At 36.3% G+C, this 19,987-nt stretch overlaps 2 protein-coding genes across 2 annotated transcripts in view; both read left to right on the top strand.

Moving 5' to 3' along the window:
- Window positions 1-344: 344 nt before the first annotated feature.
- On the top strand, window positions 345-8,110 carry eEF5 (eukaryotic translation elongation factor 5). Its single transcript, XM_019057596.2, has 5 exons — window positions 345-588; window positions 1,048-1,189; window positions 4,306-4,473; window positions 5,365-5,499; window positions 6,213-8,110. The coding sequence occupies exons 2-5, from the start codon at window positions 1,085-1,087 to the stop codon at window positions 6,282-6,284; spliced, it is 480 nt and encodes a 159-aa protein (XP_018913141.1). The 5' UTR covers window positions 345-588; window positions 1,048-1,084; the 3' UTR covers window positions 6,285-8,110.
- Window positions 8,111-9,544: 1,434 nt separating this feature from the next.
- The window catches only part of LOC109041233 (uncharacterized), a 30,774-nt gene continuing 20,331 nt past the window's right edge, over window positions 9,545-19,987 (top strand). The window contains exons 1-7 of the mRNA XM_019057495.2: window positions 9,545-9,703; window positions 11,588-11,742; window positions 12,800-12,889; window positions 13,924-14,231; window positions 15,171-15,302; window positions 16,117-16,246; window positions 17,388-19,233. Of these exons, the coding sequence (XP_018913040.2) occupies window positions 11,719-11,742; window positions 12,800-12,889; window positions 13,924-14,231; window positions 15,171-15,302; window positions 16,117-16,246; window positions 17,388-19,233 (2,530 nt within the window). The 5' untranslated portion in view covers window positions 9,545-9,703; window positions 11,588-11,718. The remainder of the gene's footprint in view (window positions 9,704-11,587; window positions 11,743-12,799; window positions 12,890-13,923; window positions 14,232-15,170; window positions 15,303-16,116; window positions 16,247-17,387; window positions 19,234-19,987) is intronic.

The raw sequence follows: 19,987 nt of genomic DNA, 5'->3' as shown, positions 1-19,987 counted from the left end.
CCAAACTGTGAATTTGCTGGTTTCAGCCCTGAAATCCAGATCAACATGAAAGATTAAATGTCTATAAACTTAGAACGAAACTTTTAGAAAGACGTAAGATACCATAAGAAAGCAGCAACGAGCAGTCCATTTCGAAATGAGAACTTGAGGATCATTGATTTGATTGTCCCTATCTACGAAGTACAAAAAGTTCCTTCAAAAATGACATCGGCAACAAAGCTTACATTGGCGCCAGCAGGATAAGTAAGGCGTTGTGCAGACCATGCGCTTTAGCACGCTGTAAGTAATCCTAATTCAATCAGATGCACGAATAGAATGGCAAATACAACTTGCCGAGTTTCAGTCACATGAAAAGCATGTATTGACAAGAAATGCTTCTTTGCTAATGTAAGTTATCAAGTTGGTTCAGACCAAAGTTATTAGAACTAACGCCGATCGTAGGGCAAGAAGAAAAAGTGACTCCTCTATGCATTTAGATATTCTGTGCGAACGAGGTTTCATTTGCAACAGTTCCTGTTGCCACTAGACCACCTCTCAAATTCCGGCCAACCTCTGAAAATCACCAGTTCGAAAGCCATTTATCAACACGTGAGTAAAGTTTATTAATTCTTAAAATCTATTTTTTTCTCAAGGCTATTACATAGTTTTTAAAATTTTAGACTAATTTAAGTTACTATCGATACGTGAAAACCTCTAGGCGGCAGCAATCGGTAATTTTGCGTCCGTTTTCCGAACTCGTGTCAACCGGTAGGCAACACGAAAGCGCAGATACGAAGTGAAAATAACAATGGATTATCATTCCCGCCACGTTCTTATATTCTTGTAGTTGTTCAGCTCTCAATTTTTAGTATTCTCTCATCTTTTTTACCAAGTTTTGAGTCCCGAAGCCCTGGCTTTACGGAATTCTGAACTTAAATTTGTGCCCCACTTAAAGCCTACTATACTATGCCCAGCCTACAATGGCCCATGCCTTTTCCCTCTGTTCAACAGTTTTGACTATTCTCTGATTGCTCATCTAAAATCTAGTGGTTTTTATTTTTTCCGCAGATTCTTTTGAAAGATTTAATTCTTCCTACACTCCACCATGGCTGATGTTGAAGCACATTTTGAAACTGGTGATTCCGGTGCTTCTACCACTTACCCTATGCAATGTTCTGCTCTGCGGAAGAACGGTTTTGTAATGCTCAAGGTAAGAGTTTCCTCTCATTTAGCTTTATTCCCCGGTGATTCTCAGCGATTTTTGATGCCCCACTATGAATGAAAGCAAAGGAGTTTACCCAATCAGTGCATATGTTTTCAAGCAGGTGTTCACTTCCTCGTACCTAATGCGTTGCATGTGCTGCCGTTACCACACTCTAACCTCATTCGTATTAACTTGGAATTTCTGCCATTTTTATGAGCACAGTGTAGACTGGTCAATGACATCTTATACTCATCTGCGTGATTTTCGCCATCCTGGAAGTTCCGAACCGAGGCCTCTCGAAAAGTGTGCCACATGCAAGGATGTTGATACATACCTCAGTTGAATTTGTCACTGAATTTGTATGCGCAAGTCACTTGTCTACCTTATTTCTCCCGATAATTGCTCAGTCATAGGTGCAAGAAGTTTTCTGCACTATAGTGTCAATCATCCTACTTGCATCTCTCTTCCCTGTTTTTAATTAGTAAATTATGATAATTGTTGTGGGCACGATTCACGTGAAAATAATGTTTTATTTATCTTTGGAGCACATCATGCCCACTATCGAGTTGCTAATAGAATTTTGGTGGGTGTGCCGGTTGGACTTGGCTGAAGTTGACGGGTGTCACTATTAGTTTAAATTACATCAGGTCCTATTCCAGTTTGATCATCAGAGTGATGACAAAGTTCTGATTACAAAAGATCCCAATCTACATAGTCTATGATGTTCTAGTTTTTACCCTGCCCTATGTGTTGATTTCTGGTCATTCAGAACTGTTTATAGTGCAAGTCAGCTCCTTGAGTCAGCTTCTTAAATTCAGTACGGAAACATCGTAATTAGCCTTGGGGTGACTTAACGCTCACCATATTTCCCATAAAATTATCTAGCTCCATGGAGAATAGTGCCTGTGCTAAGAAGGTTGACCTGTGCGGTAGTTATTTGCATGGGTGTAAAATTTTTGTCAGGGGCGGCTTGTCTTTCAGCTGCAATTATTTAAAATGAAGAAAAAGTGCCCAGAGATAATTTGTTTGAGTTTCCTGCGTACTCTAAAAAAGTTAGAATAACTGTATCTATTGTTGATCATTTCAGGCAGAAGTAAGCTTCTGGCCAATCTTAAATAACTGCCCCTCTTCAGCCTATCGTGTGCATTTAGATGGCACCATCGGTGGGTGGCAACTTAAAAAAGACTTGATGCCTCAAGCACTTGATGAGTGAGATCTAGCTGTTAGCAACATTTTGAAGAAGCAGGTCATCATGGATGTCAAACAGAATAGGCATTTCTTTCTGAAAGGAGCCAATGCTCCATCAATATGTAATAAAACTGTGTCTGTCCTATAGGATTATTGACTCATGCACAATCCTCAGGAAATCAGAAAGTCTTTAGTTGATTTATAGTCCAGATTATGACTTAAATTGTTAAGCAAGAGAAGGGTTTATGAAGCGATATTTTGATCTGAACACACAGAGGTACTTATCGCAAGTGTGTCCAGTTTCCACCTCAGTGTTATATAAATATACAATTTCTGAAAGGATCATTCAGAAAATATTTTGCAGTATGAAACCAATATTTCTGATTCATTTCAGAAGCATCATGTATATGCTATTACTGTCACTATCCAGATTGATTTCAATTGCCTGCAAGTGCATCGATTTTTCGCTAATATCCTTGGAATTTGCCTCGAGATATGTAGTTAGTGTTCCTGAAAAATTTCCATGATTTCTTGAATTTTTACTTCATCATGAAATTTGTAAACTAAGTATGCCAGAATGGTATTTCCCGTATCCATTGCCAAAGTGCAAAACCATTAATTGCAATGTTGCGGACTAGCACACTTTTTTTTCTCTCTTTCTTTGGAAAACTAGCCAACGTCATTCCTTGAAAACTTCCACGATTTTTCCTCTGTGTTCATAAATTATTCTGTAAAAATTTACGAAGCTTTGGAGTTGTGTTGTTTCTAAAAAAATAATAAAAAGGGAGCGGGAATTCTGAAACATGATAATGAAGATACTTGGTTTCTCACTTTGGCCATCAACATTCATCATTTTAACTTCTCTCTACATTTTATGTGCTGATTTTTAGGGAACCCACTAGTTTATGGCTCAGTCGGAAAGACTGTACTGAGTGCAGTAATGTATCCGCATATCTGCTTCATTCTTATTACTATAACCGATCATTAAGCTCAATTTTTGGTAGCAAGAGCTTGGAAAAATTTTTCAGTTAAAAGAACCAAAGCTTGAACATTTTGAGTGGCATTTTTATTTTTTTTTTTATTTTTTTTTTGGTGGAAAAATTGAGTCAATAATAATTGCGGATAGAACTAATTTTAAGTGTTGCATATAACGTACGAAATGTTGAAATATGAAGCAGCAATGCAATAAGACAAATCTAGCATTATTTGCTAAAACTTGTTTCATTGTACGAGACACTGTGATCGTACTTTTTCAACTCTGAACTTCAATGAATCACCAGGAAAGTTTTGAATTCAAGCACTGAGCAAAATATTTTCTCTTCAAAATCTTACAAGGAAAACTGAATACTTATGCTGCGCGACGTCTAGAAATCATCTCCCTAACAAGATACCACTAGTGAAACTACTAGATCATGTACTCTTGGTTTGCTGTGTGTGAGACCATGTATCTCTGTGACATCGCAGACTTCCTGTCATACTTTTTTTTAAATAGAAAACTACTTAGCATCAGTTCTTGAAGACCTCTATGATTTTTCTTCTCTGTGAAAACTTCATGGAATTATCTTGATTTGTTTTTTTAAAAAATTAAATGGAAACAGATTTTTAACCTCTGCAAAGGAGACACATGGTTTGGTAGTTTCACCTTTGATATAAGTATTAACAATCAATGTTGGTTTAATGGCGAAAATTCGAATGACATTTGTACAATCTAAGTTCTATCGGTGTGACCAAACTTGACCTTGTAAGTCAAATTGTCTCTGTATCGTCAATTTTTCCAATTCTCCGATGTTCTCATCAATTTTGAGAAAAAATTTCTCCATGTCAGAATCTAAAAAACTGCAATTTATCTATAGTGTTATGTCATAAGTCACAGAAGTTCATGTCATTTTTCAATGCATTTCTAAATCTCTAATTGATGATGTGATTTCTTTCAGGCTCGTCCATGTAAAATCGTGGACATGTCAACCTCTAAAACTGGTAAACACGGTCACGCCAAAGTGCATTTGGTTGGTCTTGATATTTTCTCTGGAAAGAAGTATGAAGATATCTGTCCATCCACTCACAACATGGACGTTCCATTTGTAAAGCGTGAAGATTATCAGGTAAGTCAAGAACAACTTTCATCGAATAAAAGCTCAAAGAAATGTTTTAAAGTAATAGTCAGTGTGAGTTAAATGAGTTGTAAACGAAAGAGAAAGCTTTTTGGTGTTGTTATTTGCCTCATCTAATATCGGTACTACTTGAGTTTGCCCATAAGAAGGGGGGGGGGAGGGTAATCCAATCGGTGATAATTTACATAAGAGATGTCCATGTTGATAAAATGGAAAAATCGAGAGAATCTCCAAGAACTCGCTGATGGTTTTACTTCTTTTGAGTCCTGCATTGTTTAACAGATGGTTTGATCTACTAGGTTCCCATTTCCCCTGTTTAATATTAAACATCATATCATGGTACCAAAATTAAGTGTAAAGACCCATCACTTTGTGGACACATACATTCTTTTGAAAATCCTTTTTGATAGGCCTAGTCATTTTGTTACCATATTAATCCAATGGATCAGTGTCAATTTTTATTTTTTTTTGGGGGGGGGGGGGGCGTGGTTGTAGTAAAGTTTTGCCTGCATAAAATTTCAAGAATAGAACATAAAGCTCATTAAAATTTTCATTAAATCATTTCTTCGGGGGAAAGAGCTAATGATTATCTTACCAATTAAAGGATGACCGTCGAGTTGACGTCGCAAGGCATTGCCAAATAAGCATTTAGCCAATTAGCAAACGCTGTTTCCCCTGCCTGGCTACATCATCAATGTCTGCTATGAATATCCTTCCAATCTGGTCCAATTTTTGACATTTTCAAAGTAGGATCTCTTTGGAAACAGGATTCATTTAGAGTTTAATAAAATCTGAAGAAAGTGGGTGCCCCTGACCTATTTCCAACTTTCTACTTTACTTCCCCTATATTTCCTGTCTCTGATGGATTATGTTATGCTCCAGTTAACAGATATCTCTGATGATGGCTATCTGTGTTTGATGTCAGACAATGGAGATCTTCGTGAAGACTTAAAAATGCCAGAAGGAGAATTAGGTGTTCAACTCAAAGCAGACTTCGATAGCGGAAAGGAGTTATTGGTAAGTATATTCAAATTGCAAGAGAGGTAAATCTGTTACAAAGAACTTTAAAAGAACTTTATTTTGTAAGAAAAATTTCAAGACTTGCAAAGAATTTGAATATTACCCGTTACTGAGGGGTCAGATGTAAATGTTTGTTGTTAAGAAGTGAAGAAGCTTTTATTGACTTTCAATAGAATGTAAAAAACATAGTCAACGGGGAATCAAATGAAATCAAAATCTACCTTTAGAAAGAATCAAGAATAGTTGGCTCAGACTCCAAGGTCCTCTCAATGACAGGCAGCGGTGCTGAATTTTTGCAATTCATAACTTTGACATGGTTGGCACCAGTCTAGAAACTCGGCAAAGTAAGGAAGTAGCGATGACAAGGAAAAGTCAGGAAGTTTCTAATGTATCTATGAATCACTAAAACGTATCACTGATCTTCTGATCAGCTTGAAACTCCGATGGAAAATATTTCGAATTTTTTGGCCCTTGCTTTCCCTGCAAAATAGTGTGGACCCACCTTGTCCATTATGATTCTGTCAATTGAAGAAATTTACTTTCATTTTGAGATACCTCATGGAAAAATCGTTTCCTTTGTCCACTTCTCTATATGTAGCCCAAAACCTCTTTATTCCCTTGCCTTTTACATACCAATCTTGCAAGTTTTATTCTATAACCTTCCAAATAGTTCATATTGGTCTTAAGCTTCGTTTTTTACTCTGTTTCAGTGTACAGTTTTGAAAGCTTGTGGTGAGGAGTGTGTAATTGCGATCAAGACAAATACTGCCCTCGACAAATAATCACTGTTTCTATGGTGAGAGGGGATTTTTTTATTTGAAAAAATTTTAAAAGATAAAAAAAAAAATTAAAAATTTACAAAATGAAAGTAAAATGAATACCAGTTGCGGTAAAACTACTCTTTCCCCCATATTTGAACCTATACAGGTATCTCTCAGTGACAATATCATCCTTGAGAGCTGTGAAATCTTATCGACTATTTACCGTGCTGATTAGTAGTGCTCTAACTTGTCATTAAAAATGTCAAAGCCATTTTTTAATGTATATAATTTGTTTCTATTTTACGGAGAGCCAGTAGAGTAGAAAAAGATGTACAAGGAGTCTGATTTTTGTTTTTGTTCGCATAAATCTAGAATGATGGAGACGGTGACATATTTTTAATGGATCAGGTTATTGAAAGCAAGTCGATGTTTAAATTAATGACAGCATAATCGGATATTAATGTATTTTATTTTTTTATGAGCTCTTTTTCTGTTCTTCATTTACTTTTTTATTTTATTTTATTTTATTTATTTTTTTTTATTCCTTTCAATTCTTTTTTGTACGAAGTAACTGTGTTGTTTTACTTTTTAATGTAACCTTTTTTAGGTGTCGAATGTCTAATATTCTAATACCTGTTTTCTTGTTTCTTTTTTATATCTACTGAACGGTAACCAAACAACTTCCTGTTCACAATTATACTATTCAAAATAACTTGACTTCTTAATTTTTATTTCCAAGCTTCAAGTATCATGCTAAGTAATTTTATCTTAATAAATCTTCATTTATAAACTTTATATAAATAAACTGTATCCATTTTCTGTTAATCTTCTTCAAAAATTTTGTATACTTAAGTTCAGTAAAGTACCCTGGTCAGTTAATTTGATAGTTCTTCTAGAGAAGTGTTGCGTTGAAAAATTTTAATTTTACGCATCAACCCATTGTTTGTCTTCCTATTTTTACAAAAAAGGTGACTTCTGACTTCTTGCCTCTTAGTCTAAGATAAAGCCATTAGATAATGAAGCTCTCTTCATCTGCGCCAGGAAAGTTAATTTATAAATCTGCAAATTCTTGTTGGAAAATTTTCAAATTTTTTCATACAAAAGAGGTTTGCGACAACCAAACAATTTTACACCTTTTTAAATCTTTATGTGAAATTCATACTAATTGACGGTTTTTCTCCTTTTTGTTTATAACTTTCTTGATCTCTAATGCTATAAAGTGCTGTCTGTTAGTCAACTTGCATAAAATTAACAAGTTTTTATGTAAGTTTAGCAGACGGCATCTAATAAAAAATTAAAAGCAATAATCTCCTTATCTACACAGTAAGATTATTGAATGAAATGAATCGCATCAATTCTAGTGTGAAAAGAGGATGCGACTGATACATGAGCCACATCAGTTTTCGTTAAATCTGCATCGGCTCAAAGTCTTTTTGAAGTAATGAATAAAAAATTATGTTGTGAATCCATTTATGAGTAGATGAAAAATTCATAGCATTAACGAGAAGTGTTGGCGAGGTCATGAATTAATTGCAGGAATATTGTTTGTTTACGACCTGCAATATCTATTTCTTAATTTCTCTATTTTTAGATCTGATATCTGTTTAGAGTTTCAATATTTGGTGGTTTGATTTAATAATTATGATCCCATCCCATGAATTACACTTGAAATATGAAAGAGTCTACAATCTTTTTGTCAACTAACTTTTCCCACAGAATGATTCAAGTGGGTATCGGACGAAACCAAACCTATTAAAAATGTAACATAAAAAGTTAAGAATATTAAACAACATTTAAAATTGATATGCATTCAATTTTAGAATGAAGGAAATAAAACTTTTTCTGTATTATTGTTGTTTAATTCTTAATGATCTCGCAACATTCAATCCTATTATTTTTTCACTGTTCAATGTACTTCTCTACCCCCTGCCTAGAGACTTAATACATATGAGTAAATTATTTCATTATGCACGCACATTTAATAGAGGAGCCTCACTAGAAAGCTCTTTTGATGTCTGCCTTCATCTCACAAAAGTTATGTGTGTCAATTGCGAGCCAATCCTTATCAATTTTAACAAGAAATAGCTTGCTCCTAGGAATTTTTTCTGCTGTACCTCTGACTTCGTTTCTGAGTTACTCTACTTCAAAATATGATTATAACAAAACTCCTGATATTTGTGGGTACCTACTCCATGTACGTCCGGACTTAGGGAAGTAACTCATGTCTCATATTTTGTTATTTATTGAAATGCTGGCGATTTATGGAACCAGAAACTCTTGATTCCCCAGATTTTAGTACTTATATCTACACATGTTTGACTACGGTTGGTTATCATTGGCATAAGCCAAAAAACAGTGTAGGTAGTGGATTGAAATGACATCGCATGCTCACCTAGAGGAAACAGTGTGAGCTTTTTCCATCCTCTCTCCTAGCGTGTTGCCATTCTTTTTCCTCCTTACTTAAGAGCCTTCATCGGCATTTCGTTGAAAAAGGAAGAGCCATGTCCCCTGATAAATGCCCTCGACAATCATATGTGGACCAAGCACAGGTTTTTGCCTTCTAATTTTTCATGGTGCCCAATTAGCTATTTCTTGTGAAGTTTTAAATTTTCTCTTTTCTAAATGAAGTAGAAGTAACTCCAAGGCATAGTAGGCAAGGACAGTTATTTCATTCATCTTCAATCTTATGGACGGTTTTCCTTAACTTCATCTGAAACCTATGATCACAGAGTGTAGATCTCAGGTGTATTTTTAAACCCTCGCTGCTTATTCGATAAAGTTTCTGCGGATCTCTACATTCTGAATGCAGGGTGCAGTGGTGTTGGTTGGCATGAAACGAAAATTTGGAAATTACACACAAATTTTACAAGGAACTGAAATTTTTGATAAATATGAAAAATTCATTTTAAGAGTGGGTGTGCATCTCAAAATTCTTTTCTCATCATGGGTTAAGAGTGTTAAAAATTAGTAGAATGATGCCTTTCAACAGTTCCGGTAGCGTTTTCATAATCATGATAGCTATTATTCTACCCTTGAAGAAATATTTATTTTCATGATTTTAAATTTGTTGAAGTTTTGCCGCCCTAGCAGACATCGAGGAATCTGCATCGTGACGTAGATGTTTACACCCACCCATCGACCAATAAGAATGAGGCTATAGCAAATTGAAGACACTGCTTCACGCCTTACATGGCCCAACTTTGCCAAGACTACCGTTTGCATTGTGGCTACTAATGACGTAAAAATATACATTCCTTCTATCATGTGTGTTTTCCTTCCCTATCAACAACCAATTGATATTTGCTATCAGTGTATTCCGTCCCGTCATCTAACTCTTGATCACTTGATCTACCATAACTTTTCACCGCGCACATGCCAGGATTTACAGATTAACATTGACCGGAGCCAGTTATTGACAGAAGACGCTTCCTTCCAATTCGGTGAGAATGCCAAATTATTTATTAAGTAAACAGTCACCCTTCTCTCTCAGCCGCTATTGACACAGAGGCTCATAAATTCCTTGTATTTCCGCTCTCAATTTACAAAATAAGCTTGAGTTGTTAGTCCCCAAAAATCCACATGAGGCTACTATCAGTAGCGTTAAACTATATCAAATTCAAAACTACCAGACCATGTATCTTGGTGGCCAATGTTGCAGACTTTCTGTCGCACTTCATTTTTTTTTATGAAAAGCTACTCAACGTCAATTCTTGAGAACTTTAATGGTTCTCTTCTCCACGCAAAGAAAACTTCAGAGAATGATACTGATTTGTTCTCCTCTACAATAAATAAATGTGGAGCGGAGATCTTTAAACCCCTGAGAATGTATAGAGGAGTTAATCATTAAATCTCAAGAAACATGTGCAGTCCCTAATTCTTCCAAAAGCTGCTAAGTTGTCAAATGCCTCATGGTTCACAGTTTTGGTGAACATGAAGGTAGGAATGCACTGTTCAAGGATTGACAGAAGCTGTGTGATAGTGCCCAAAGCAAATTTTTGTTTGTAAACTGTCAACAAAATCCGTGAACAGTTTTCTTGCGCTTTAATGGAGTTTGTATTTTCATCGACTAATCAGAGCTGCGAGGCCTGTTTACTGGACTGTTGATGAGTTTCACTCTCTCAACCAGAACTGTCAACTGGTTAGACAGCGTGGTCCGAAGGAAGTCTACGAAACCGTAAACTGTTGACGAGAATGAAATTACCTTTAAGTACGGGCAATTTGGCAGGAAAAGCTGGATCACGCCCATCTCATCACAACAGGAGAACGAAATTTTGTTTTGAAGACGTATTGCGTAAAATGCTCATGGATTTCTCCAACAGTTAACAAATGAAAATTTGCTCATAGAGACTTCGCTGTTTTCTAAGATTCGATTATTCAAAATTTTTACGTGAGTGCCTTTATCTCTGTAAGAGTTAGTATTCTCTAGCAGAAAAGGACAAAAGTGTTCCCTTGAGTTGGCAATTGGAAGTGTCTGTTCATGGAACCTTAATGCTCACAAACCAAATGTTCTAAGCTCTGCGGTACTCTGTATTACTCCTCTCAAATTGGGCAATAGAGCACTGAAATTGAACAGCAGAGGGAACTCATACTCCAAAATAAGTCTCATCTTTGGTTTACTAGAATGTCAGCCAGCTTTGCTATGGAATGAATGAGAGTGATTTTTTTACAATTTTTAAGTATATTGATGTTGTAAGTCCGCAATCTCATCTCTCATTTGTGGTGTCTGTAAATCTCCGCCTATTTGTTATTTTTTTAAAAAAGAACAAATTGACACCACTCCTTGAAGTTTATGCAGAATTTTCTTCGTACACAGAGGAAAAAACACGGCAGTTTTTAAGAATTGCCGTTGAGTAGTTTTCCATTTAAAAAAAAAGTATGACAGGAAGTCTGCGACATCTCAAACAGAGTTATGTGATTGCCGACTTACACCGTTGATATGCTCATGGTGCTCTCTCTCTCCTTCCTCTCTAACATTTGTAAGTAGCTCCGCAGGCCGATTATTGAAAATGTTAGCACGATTAAGACACGACATAGCCGTATCTTTACCATGCAATATATCGCAATTTGATGTCTTATCAAGCTGCTTTAAACTTTCAATAATTGGCAGGCTGGGTGCTCTACAAATGAAAAAATAAGTAACCTCTGTTTGCCATAAGTTTCATACCATCAAATTTTCCTCTGTCTAGGCTAATGGACAGTTTGCCCACTAGATTGCTTGCACATCTTAACTTGAAAGTTTTGTGATATGCTAATTTTTTATGCCTATGCTTGGAAACATCCAGTCTATTCTACATGGACACTAACTGCTTGGCTTTTGTTTTCAGTATCTCAAAATTCTTCAAAACAGATCCTAATGTTCTCTGCTGGTATGTCTGGACTCCAACTGCATTTAAGTATGGGTTTTTAAAGGAAAAAGGAAGAATAGAAACCCTGATGATGTCTTCTTAAACTGACAATGGGTCATCAAAGTAGAAGCAGGGCAAGTATTTTTTGTTGAAAAGTGACTTGAGACTTTTTTCAAGATAATTTTTCTTATACTCCAAACTGGTTGCAGTATTGTTTAGGTTTTTGACTAAGGCCTAATAATGAGGACATACCTAGTTGTCAAAGCTTTTCGGAGGGCTCGGTTCCACCACCAGGACATCAAATGCCTCTTAAGGTGATACTATGCGATCTAAGTAGGGACGAGATTTGCCACTATACACTGCGCTGCTATGCGGTTTGTGTCTTTCAGACGCAATAATTATCGTTGCATATACGTTAACACAACAAACTGATCTGTAATGTTTAGCAGCATTAATACTGAGTAGAATAACATCAAATTTGTTAAGATTCATCGTAAATTTATACCTGAAACTACGGTAATGGATTTCGTCCATTGACTCAATGCGTAAGAGAGAGATAGCAATATAATGACTCTCTTACATATTGAGGCAATGGACGAAATCCATTACCGTAGTTTCAGGTATAAATTTTCAATAAATCTTAACAAATTTGATGTCATTCTACTCAGTATCAATGCTGGTACCCATTATGGATCAGTTTCTCGCGTTAACTTATATGCAAAGATAATTATTGCTTCTCAAAGACACAAACCGCATAGCAGCGCAGCGTTGTGGTGAATTTCGTCTCTAGATCACATAGAATCACCTTAAGTAAACTAAACTATGAAATACAATCATATTAGTGAAACGTGCAGCTGGTACTGGTTTGTAATCTGAGTGGTCATGTCATGTCAGTTGTCTCTGGAATTGTTTGCTAGGTTGCAGCTCTTATGAATTAATATGTCGAAGGAGTTAATGGGTAATAGCGAGATATCATTAATTCAATCAACCTCTTAAGATACAATTATACAAGTATGAAACTGAAGCTGAGACATTCAATTACAAAAGTAAAGGCATGACAGAACCAGGACTCAAACGGAGTCATCATTCATGTGCAAGTTGAAACAATGTATGCATTTATATTTGTCAAATGTCCAGGACGAAATCTTAATTTGAAGCAACATTTTTTTTTCTCTCCTCTGTCTCTTATAGATCATGGAAGATGATATCATTCTTAAACTACAAGCAGTTGTTGATGAGTGTGATGCTGCTTTTCGAAAAATTGAATCCCTAAAACAGCAGGTACGTGTTTTGCTAGGCTTATGTCATACAGCTTTTTCTGTACTCAATTTTTTTTTTAATTCTCATAAGTAAATTTGACAAGCTTTTTAGGGTGGGGGAAGACTGCCTTTGCATGCGAATGGGAAATTTTTGAACTCGAATTTTGTACATGCAATCAGCTTAATATACAGAGATTGGCACATGCTACGCTACGTACCCCAGGAATTCTTAAGTATGAAATTTTCCATCATCTCAAAGGGCAAACCTTCCACTAAAATCTCATGATGAATTGAAAGAAAACCATCCATCACTCCCTTCGCAGCCATGATCTCTCAAATTTGCACATGGATTTTTTATTTAATAAGCCCCTAAATATCTTGGAGCACCTAGGTTCTTGAAGATTATTTATTAGAGATGCCAAACTATAATCATTTTATTTGGGTATAGTCCTAATCGCTGTTGAACTGTTAAAGAGCATGTATGGTCTGTTTTGTTTTTGCCAGTAACTAAAGCAGTCTGTAGTTGACCTTGAGTAAACTATTTCATGCCCTAATTCTTAGTATTGTTATTGGATGATGCAGTATGATCTGAAGAAGTGGTTGAGAAGTGTCTCACAAAAAAAGAATGTATTATGTATCTACATTCTACAATTCCATCTGTATGATGCTGCTTGGTTCTTTTAATACAATGGACTGCTAGATAAGGTATGAATTTGAGCATTCTGATACATGTTTCTGATCAGTTTGTAATTATTCAAATAGTTGTATGGCTGACGGACACTTGGACTGCATTTTACAATTTGGAACTATAAATTCTAGCCCGGTTTAAAAGCTAAGTATGAGCCATTAGTTTCCCTAAGCACATAAATATTTTTTCAGATGAGCCAGAATTTATAGTTCCAAATTGCAAAATGCAGTCCAATTGTCATATGGGTGGATTTTCGATCAAATCCTGCAACTTAGCATGACACTAATGTTTGGGAAACAATTCCTCCATTCCTGTAAGTTTGGAAGGCTTTCCCATCAATTTTGTCATTGTTTACTTTTCTGTTTCAGTGCACTCATTTTCTGACCGACTGTTCTGAGGTTGGGCAAAGTGTTTTTAGCCAGCACAACTACACTAAAATTGATGAACAGCTATCAAAAGTTCTCTCTCATTTTGAGCAAATCAAATCAACTGACCTGTGCCTAAAAGATGAAGTATTTAGTTATGCAATTCCTCATCATCCGAAAGACTCATCATCTGCAGACCCTAATAACTGTCCTCTATATGACATGGAATATGTTACTGGAGAAAAACCTTGGTTGTTTATGTTGAAGTACATCAAGGATGACAGATGGCGCATCTTGAAAAGAGCGCTCATGTGAGTATCAAATTTTAACTAAAATACAAAAATCTATGAATGAATGAGATAGTGTCAATTTCGTCATTTTCACCACAAAATGGTAGAGCGACAAGTAGTTCCTTATTAAATTTTCCCAGACCAAATCAAACCTAAATTACTCTCTGCGTAATTACTCTAAGTGGCCCTATTGATTGAAGAGCTAGCTAATGAGCCTCTTTTAACATGAATTGTCCTATGTACTTAGCATACCTAGGAGTAGCAACATCATTGTTTTTATTCATAACATCTGTACCCCAGTTGATATTAGAACAAATATTTAGAACCATCTCTCTGACATTTTAATCGTAAAATCTCAAACACTCCATGCCCTACAACAAAGAAATCAGAAAAATTTATGCATGATGCAAAAGGGTATCATTCTGTCTGCAGCCGTACTTTTTTTTTAAAATAAAAAAATTCAAAGTCATTTTGAAAGCCTCATCAGTCAGCCAAAGTCAGAAAAATTTTATATCCAAATACAACGTTTTAAATCTTAGCTCATGTCATACTTATTTTGTTTTATTTCAGAAAATCAACCTACAATATATCTTGGAATTCTCTCTTAGTTTTCTCTGTTCATTCAAAAATTTTCACAGTAAATTTCGAAGAGATACCTATTCTTGTTATTTTTCTTTTAGCTATTGTTTTTGTGTCATATTTTACTTATCTTATGCAGTCGCGCTGCGCTCTGACTTTTCTGCACTGCTTGACTTTGATACGATTTTCTAATTTTCAGGGAAAAGATATTTTTAAAATCTAAAAGGTTGTCCATCTCATTTTGTTGTGAGAGATCTAAAATGTTCGGTGCATGGCACCTTTGTGTTTTTTTAAATCTTGGGTCTCTTTCTGTATATTCTCAAATGAACTCATTCCCTACACATGACTCCCCATTAATTACTCCAATTATTTTTATTCCAGGAAAAATCTGAGTGAAAATTCACTGCAGCCTTACGGAAGGACGCCAGAGCATGGATCTCATGTATTATTTTGTGAACGGAACAGAGTTTCAAGAGGCCTAGTTTTACAGATTCTCCCACCGCAGGCTGATGGGTAATTTTTTTTCTTGATTTCTCATTTAACGAAGGTAAATAATGTACATTGTAGAACACAAGCAAGGAAGTCAAGAGACTTTGATATTATTTCATTGGTCAACCATGTTCTGAGTCCAAGAATTTCCTGCAATATTTTTCTTTACTAGGGGATTGGGCCCCTTGACTGCTCGGCGGCCCAACCCCTCGAGGCTGCCTTGCTGAACACAAAAATGAAAAAGACCCTTTGTATGTTCGCAGTTGAAAATAAACTTACTTAATTTTTAATCAACCAAAGACTTTCTGAGAATCTTTCGGATGATTGATGGCAGTTATACAAAGAACAGAGACCCTTTTCCATACAAGATTCTGCTCAGATGTTGCAAAACCCATTTTCTCACGACTTCATTTTTGTACTTACTGCTCTGTTTGGTAGTATGGCACTACCGGTAGACACCCTAAGAGAACATGTCATCTTCAAAAAACATGGTATTTGATTTGATTTATTGCATCATTGAAAGCATAGTCTTCTCACTTTGAATTCATACTAGTAGTAAAATAGAGCTACATCTGCGAGAATCTAAATCTCTTTTCAGGCAAAAGTAGGACGAATATAAGAACTTAATAACCTACTGGATACTATCAGCCTTTGTCTTTAAAAAGGACTAAAACCCCGTAAATTTTGCAGTATGAGAAGAGAGAAGCATAGCAAAGCTTTAGCGCTAGCATTTAGTCAAAAATATTCCATAGTGATGAGTAGCATAGCTCAGCAGAACTCTCTGCCATTATAATTCTTCCTTGTTTTCAATCATGATACTTACATTATCTGCTTCCAGGATTGAGAGTGTCAAACTTCTTGACGTAGACACAAATGCAATTAAATTTGTGCAATCAAATCAACTGTATCATGTTAACCTCATAGCAGCAAGTGTTCACTCGCAAATACTTCATTGTTGTCTTGAAAATGTAAGTTATCAAGTACACCAAATCACTTTATCTTATTTGCCCCAATCTGCGTTAAAGATAGTCAAAATTGCAAGGAGCCTTCAATCAGTAAAACCTCATTGTAACAACTTTGAGATTCTTCTCAGACTTTTTCTGAAAGTCCATTCTCGTAAATATAGCCATGCTATGCAACCTACCAAACGTATAAAAGGCTGTTTCTGCAGCTTATTATGACTTAATTTGATGCAAGTATCATGGAAGTAAAGGCGTTTTGTCTGTCGACCAACAAAATTAGGGAAAAAAATTTTAAAATTGTGAGATTGTATTAATATTGCGCTAGTGCACAGGAAACTTAGGCATCTGAGCCTTACGTCTTTCAACATTGCCGTAGAAAAAGTAGAATAGTGCCCTCCTAGCTAGACACTGAGGAATAGTCCAGGTGCATGGACATTGACTAAACTTGTATCGCAAAATATGGGAAAATCAGATGAATCATATGTTGGTTAAAACTGGTTCGGTGGAAATTGGAGGACTGTTGTAGTATGTGGAACAAGCACTTTGTCTCTTCAGAGGCGTTTAACATTTTCGGAACCAAAACTACACTCCAGAGGCTCAATTGTTAATGGGTGTAGTCAAAACAAGTTTCTATTTTCCACATATTGACACCTAAGTAACCATACTGCCTGTCTGCAAACTGACGATTTTACAGGACGAAAGAAAAACTGTGCGATTCTTGTAATTTTGTTTTGAGGTTCGATGTGGGATTTTTTTTTCACATTACAGCATCATTATGGCACTCTCTTGCGGCATTGGAAAAAACCTAAAAACATCAGTTGTGTATTTTAAACTGTAAAAAGTGGCAAAGTTACCAACTCATTTTTCCCAAAATTGCCAGGCGGTATTGTTCGTTGGCCCTTAGTATGTAACAAACCCAGAGAATCCCTGCAACAACTGCTCAATGAGAGCTTTAATTTTTAGATAGATATTTTGTAGAATCAATATTATCTTTAGATTTACCTGATTATTTGAACCTCTTTCTTGTATCCTCTCACACATACTTTGTATGCAGATATCTCTCTGTTCTCAAAAGAACGGATAGAGGGTTTAATATTAATGCACTTAGGAACTAATTTGCAGTGCTCTTCTATCCTTTTTTTTTCAGGAATCTAATCCCGCAATGTGGCCAGGTGAATTGAATAATATTTTTGCGGATGCATTACGCGGCAGTTTGTTGCGGGTCAGACTACTTGGCAAACATATCGAGGATGACATTGAAACCACATTTGTTCCAACGTATTCTGTGAGAATTCTTGCCCTGAAAACAGATGATAATGTAGTTATAGATATCAATGAGTGGATATTGAATCATGTTTTTCCAGCTTTAGTGCAATCCAAGGGCTCTTTTCAGTGCATCGATTTAAAAATCTTCGATCCATACAGGTATTGTCTGAGTGATTCAGAAGCCGAGGAAATCCTGAAAGGCGACTCAGATGACTGCCTTGCCGACTTTGATGATTATCAAATTGACACCATGAGCGTGACTAGTGAAGTAACCAACCAAAGCGTGTTCACTCATAATCGTACTTCAACTCCGGTTTCTTTTGGTCAAAGTCAAAAAATTGGGAGTCTTTCGCCACATGCTCCAGTATTCACTTGCTTTGGGACAAGCACTAAATCCAGCTCTGTAGAAACTGACAACAATGTTGATACAAAATCAGCTCCAACTGTTACAAAACCAGCTTCAGAGGTTCCAAAACCAGAACCAACCTACACAGAACCAGCCTCTGTTATTACAAAACCATCTTCTAGTGAAGACATTGATACTAGTTCAGTAGCCTCATCGATTATCAGTGAAGCCTCTGATGGAACAGTGCGATCAGTGATCTCATCTCTCTCCTCAGCTGATGTGAAAGATGTGACCTTAGCAGCCTTGCTTGACAGTGTCCCTGATGTTAGTAACATTTTAAGTCATGTTTTCTCAAAAGATAACTGCCATGATATAGATGAAGATATTCAAGATGAAGAAGCCTCTGCCCCTGCGAGTCAACATGAAACTCAAATTTCATCCCAAGTTGTCTCAGAAAGGGACAATGTAGAACGAAACTCACCAATACCTGTGGATCCTGCAGATGTTATAACAGCAAACAAAGAACAACCAGTGACCAAGCCCCATTCAGTCCAAATAGAACCAAAGGAAAGACAGACAAAAACTACTGTAAAATCCCATACTGCACCTCTCAAGTCCTCCCAACCAAGTCAGCAATCAAGCACTAGTTTTACAAACGATCCTCTTCTCTTCTCGAGACCTCCCTCTACGGCCCCTCCAACTTCTTATCCTCCTGGATTCGGAACCACCCGACCTCAATACCATCAATCTCAATACCATCAGGGTCCTCCTCCACACTCAATGGTACGGCCACCAATTTATGGTAGCTATCAAGGTGCCAGTATCTACATGTCTGGCCAGTATCAGAGTCCCATGTTTTATAATTATAATCAGACGGCACCTCCTCAATTCAACATGAACTACTACGCGCAGCAGCCTCGCTTTAACCCACCACCGATGATTAACCCGCAACAAGTTTTCAATCCTATGATAAACTCTGTGCAAATAAGTCAACATCCTCCAATTAGTGCAGCTCAGCAATCTACCTATCAGCATCTAGCACAGCTTCCGATCGTTCCAGTGGCATCGAGTCAAAATTCACAGCCATCAAACAGTTCGGGAAGTAATGTAATAGCCAGTGAAATGACCAACACCAAAATCAACCGTAAAGCCAAAGTAATGGAGAAGGTTAAGGAAACTATCAGTTGCAAAAACTCCAACGATAGCAATAGTTCCAAAGACTCTTTAAATTCAGTTGAAAGTAAAGGGAAAGACACTCCGAATCCGAGCAGGAACTCATCCTTAGAACCCACCAAAAAACCTTCATGGTCTGTCAATGACTTAGGAAACAGCTCAAAGGATCCTTCCACTTCTACAATTTCCAAGCCTCTGTCTACAATCGGTAAAGTCTCTCAATTTTTCTGTTCCATTGATTAACCTTTAGAGTTCCTCCCAGATCATGAAAGACAGACGATGATCAATTCACTTATCGATAGCCAAAGTACAGAACTACGTATCTCTGTCAATGTATGTTAGCATTTCTGCTCCTATTTTCTTTTTCTTAAAAGAAACATGCCAACTTTATAGCTCGGCATTACCAAAGAATGTTCTGAAAATATAGTAGAAAAATCAAGGGAGTTTTCGGGAAATTAGGTTTACTTGTTATTAATAGAGATACATGGTTTCGAACGTTTGCTATTGATATGTCAATAGGTTAGGCTGCATGGTAAATTAGGTAATTTTTTAAAGAGAGCTGAATTTTCACAGAAAAATCAAGTAAAAAAAATTCAGGAATTTTGAAACTTTTAAACCCTGTGCTAAATCAGAATGTCTAGTGTCAGTCTAACTGGAAAAAATTGCTATGTGTTTAGAAATTTTCTTTTATTTAGAAAAAAATGAAGAAAAAAAAGCGTTCGTAAGGTAAAATTCCATCCATTAAAGTCAGCAATGTGCAATTTATATTTTGGCAGCGAAACAAGCACAGCCTAGTTCCATCTAATTTTATGTCTCAACATCCATAATTTTTCTTCTAAGCTTCACAATAATATCCTTGTAGTAGAAGAAGTGTTTGAAGATAGTGGGAAGAAGCTTTTTAGTTGAGGTATCTGTGCTTAAGCAAAGCACTACACATCATCGATGTGCAGACAATTATGTTC

Source organism: Bemisia tabaci, chromosome 1, assembly GCF_918797505.1.
Source record: "Bemisia tabaci chromosome 1, PGI_BMITA_v3".
Taxonomy (NCBI): Eukaryota; Metazoa; Arthropoda; class Insecta; order Hemiptera; family Aleyrodidae; genus Bemisia; species Bemisia tabaci.
The sequence above is the reverse complement of the archived record's forward strand: the minus strand, read 5'-3'. Positions and strand labels throughout refer to the sequence as shown.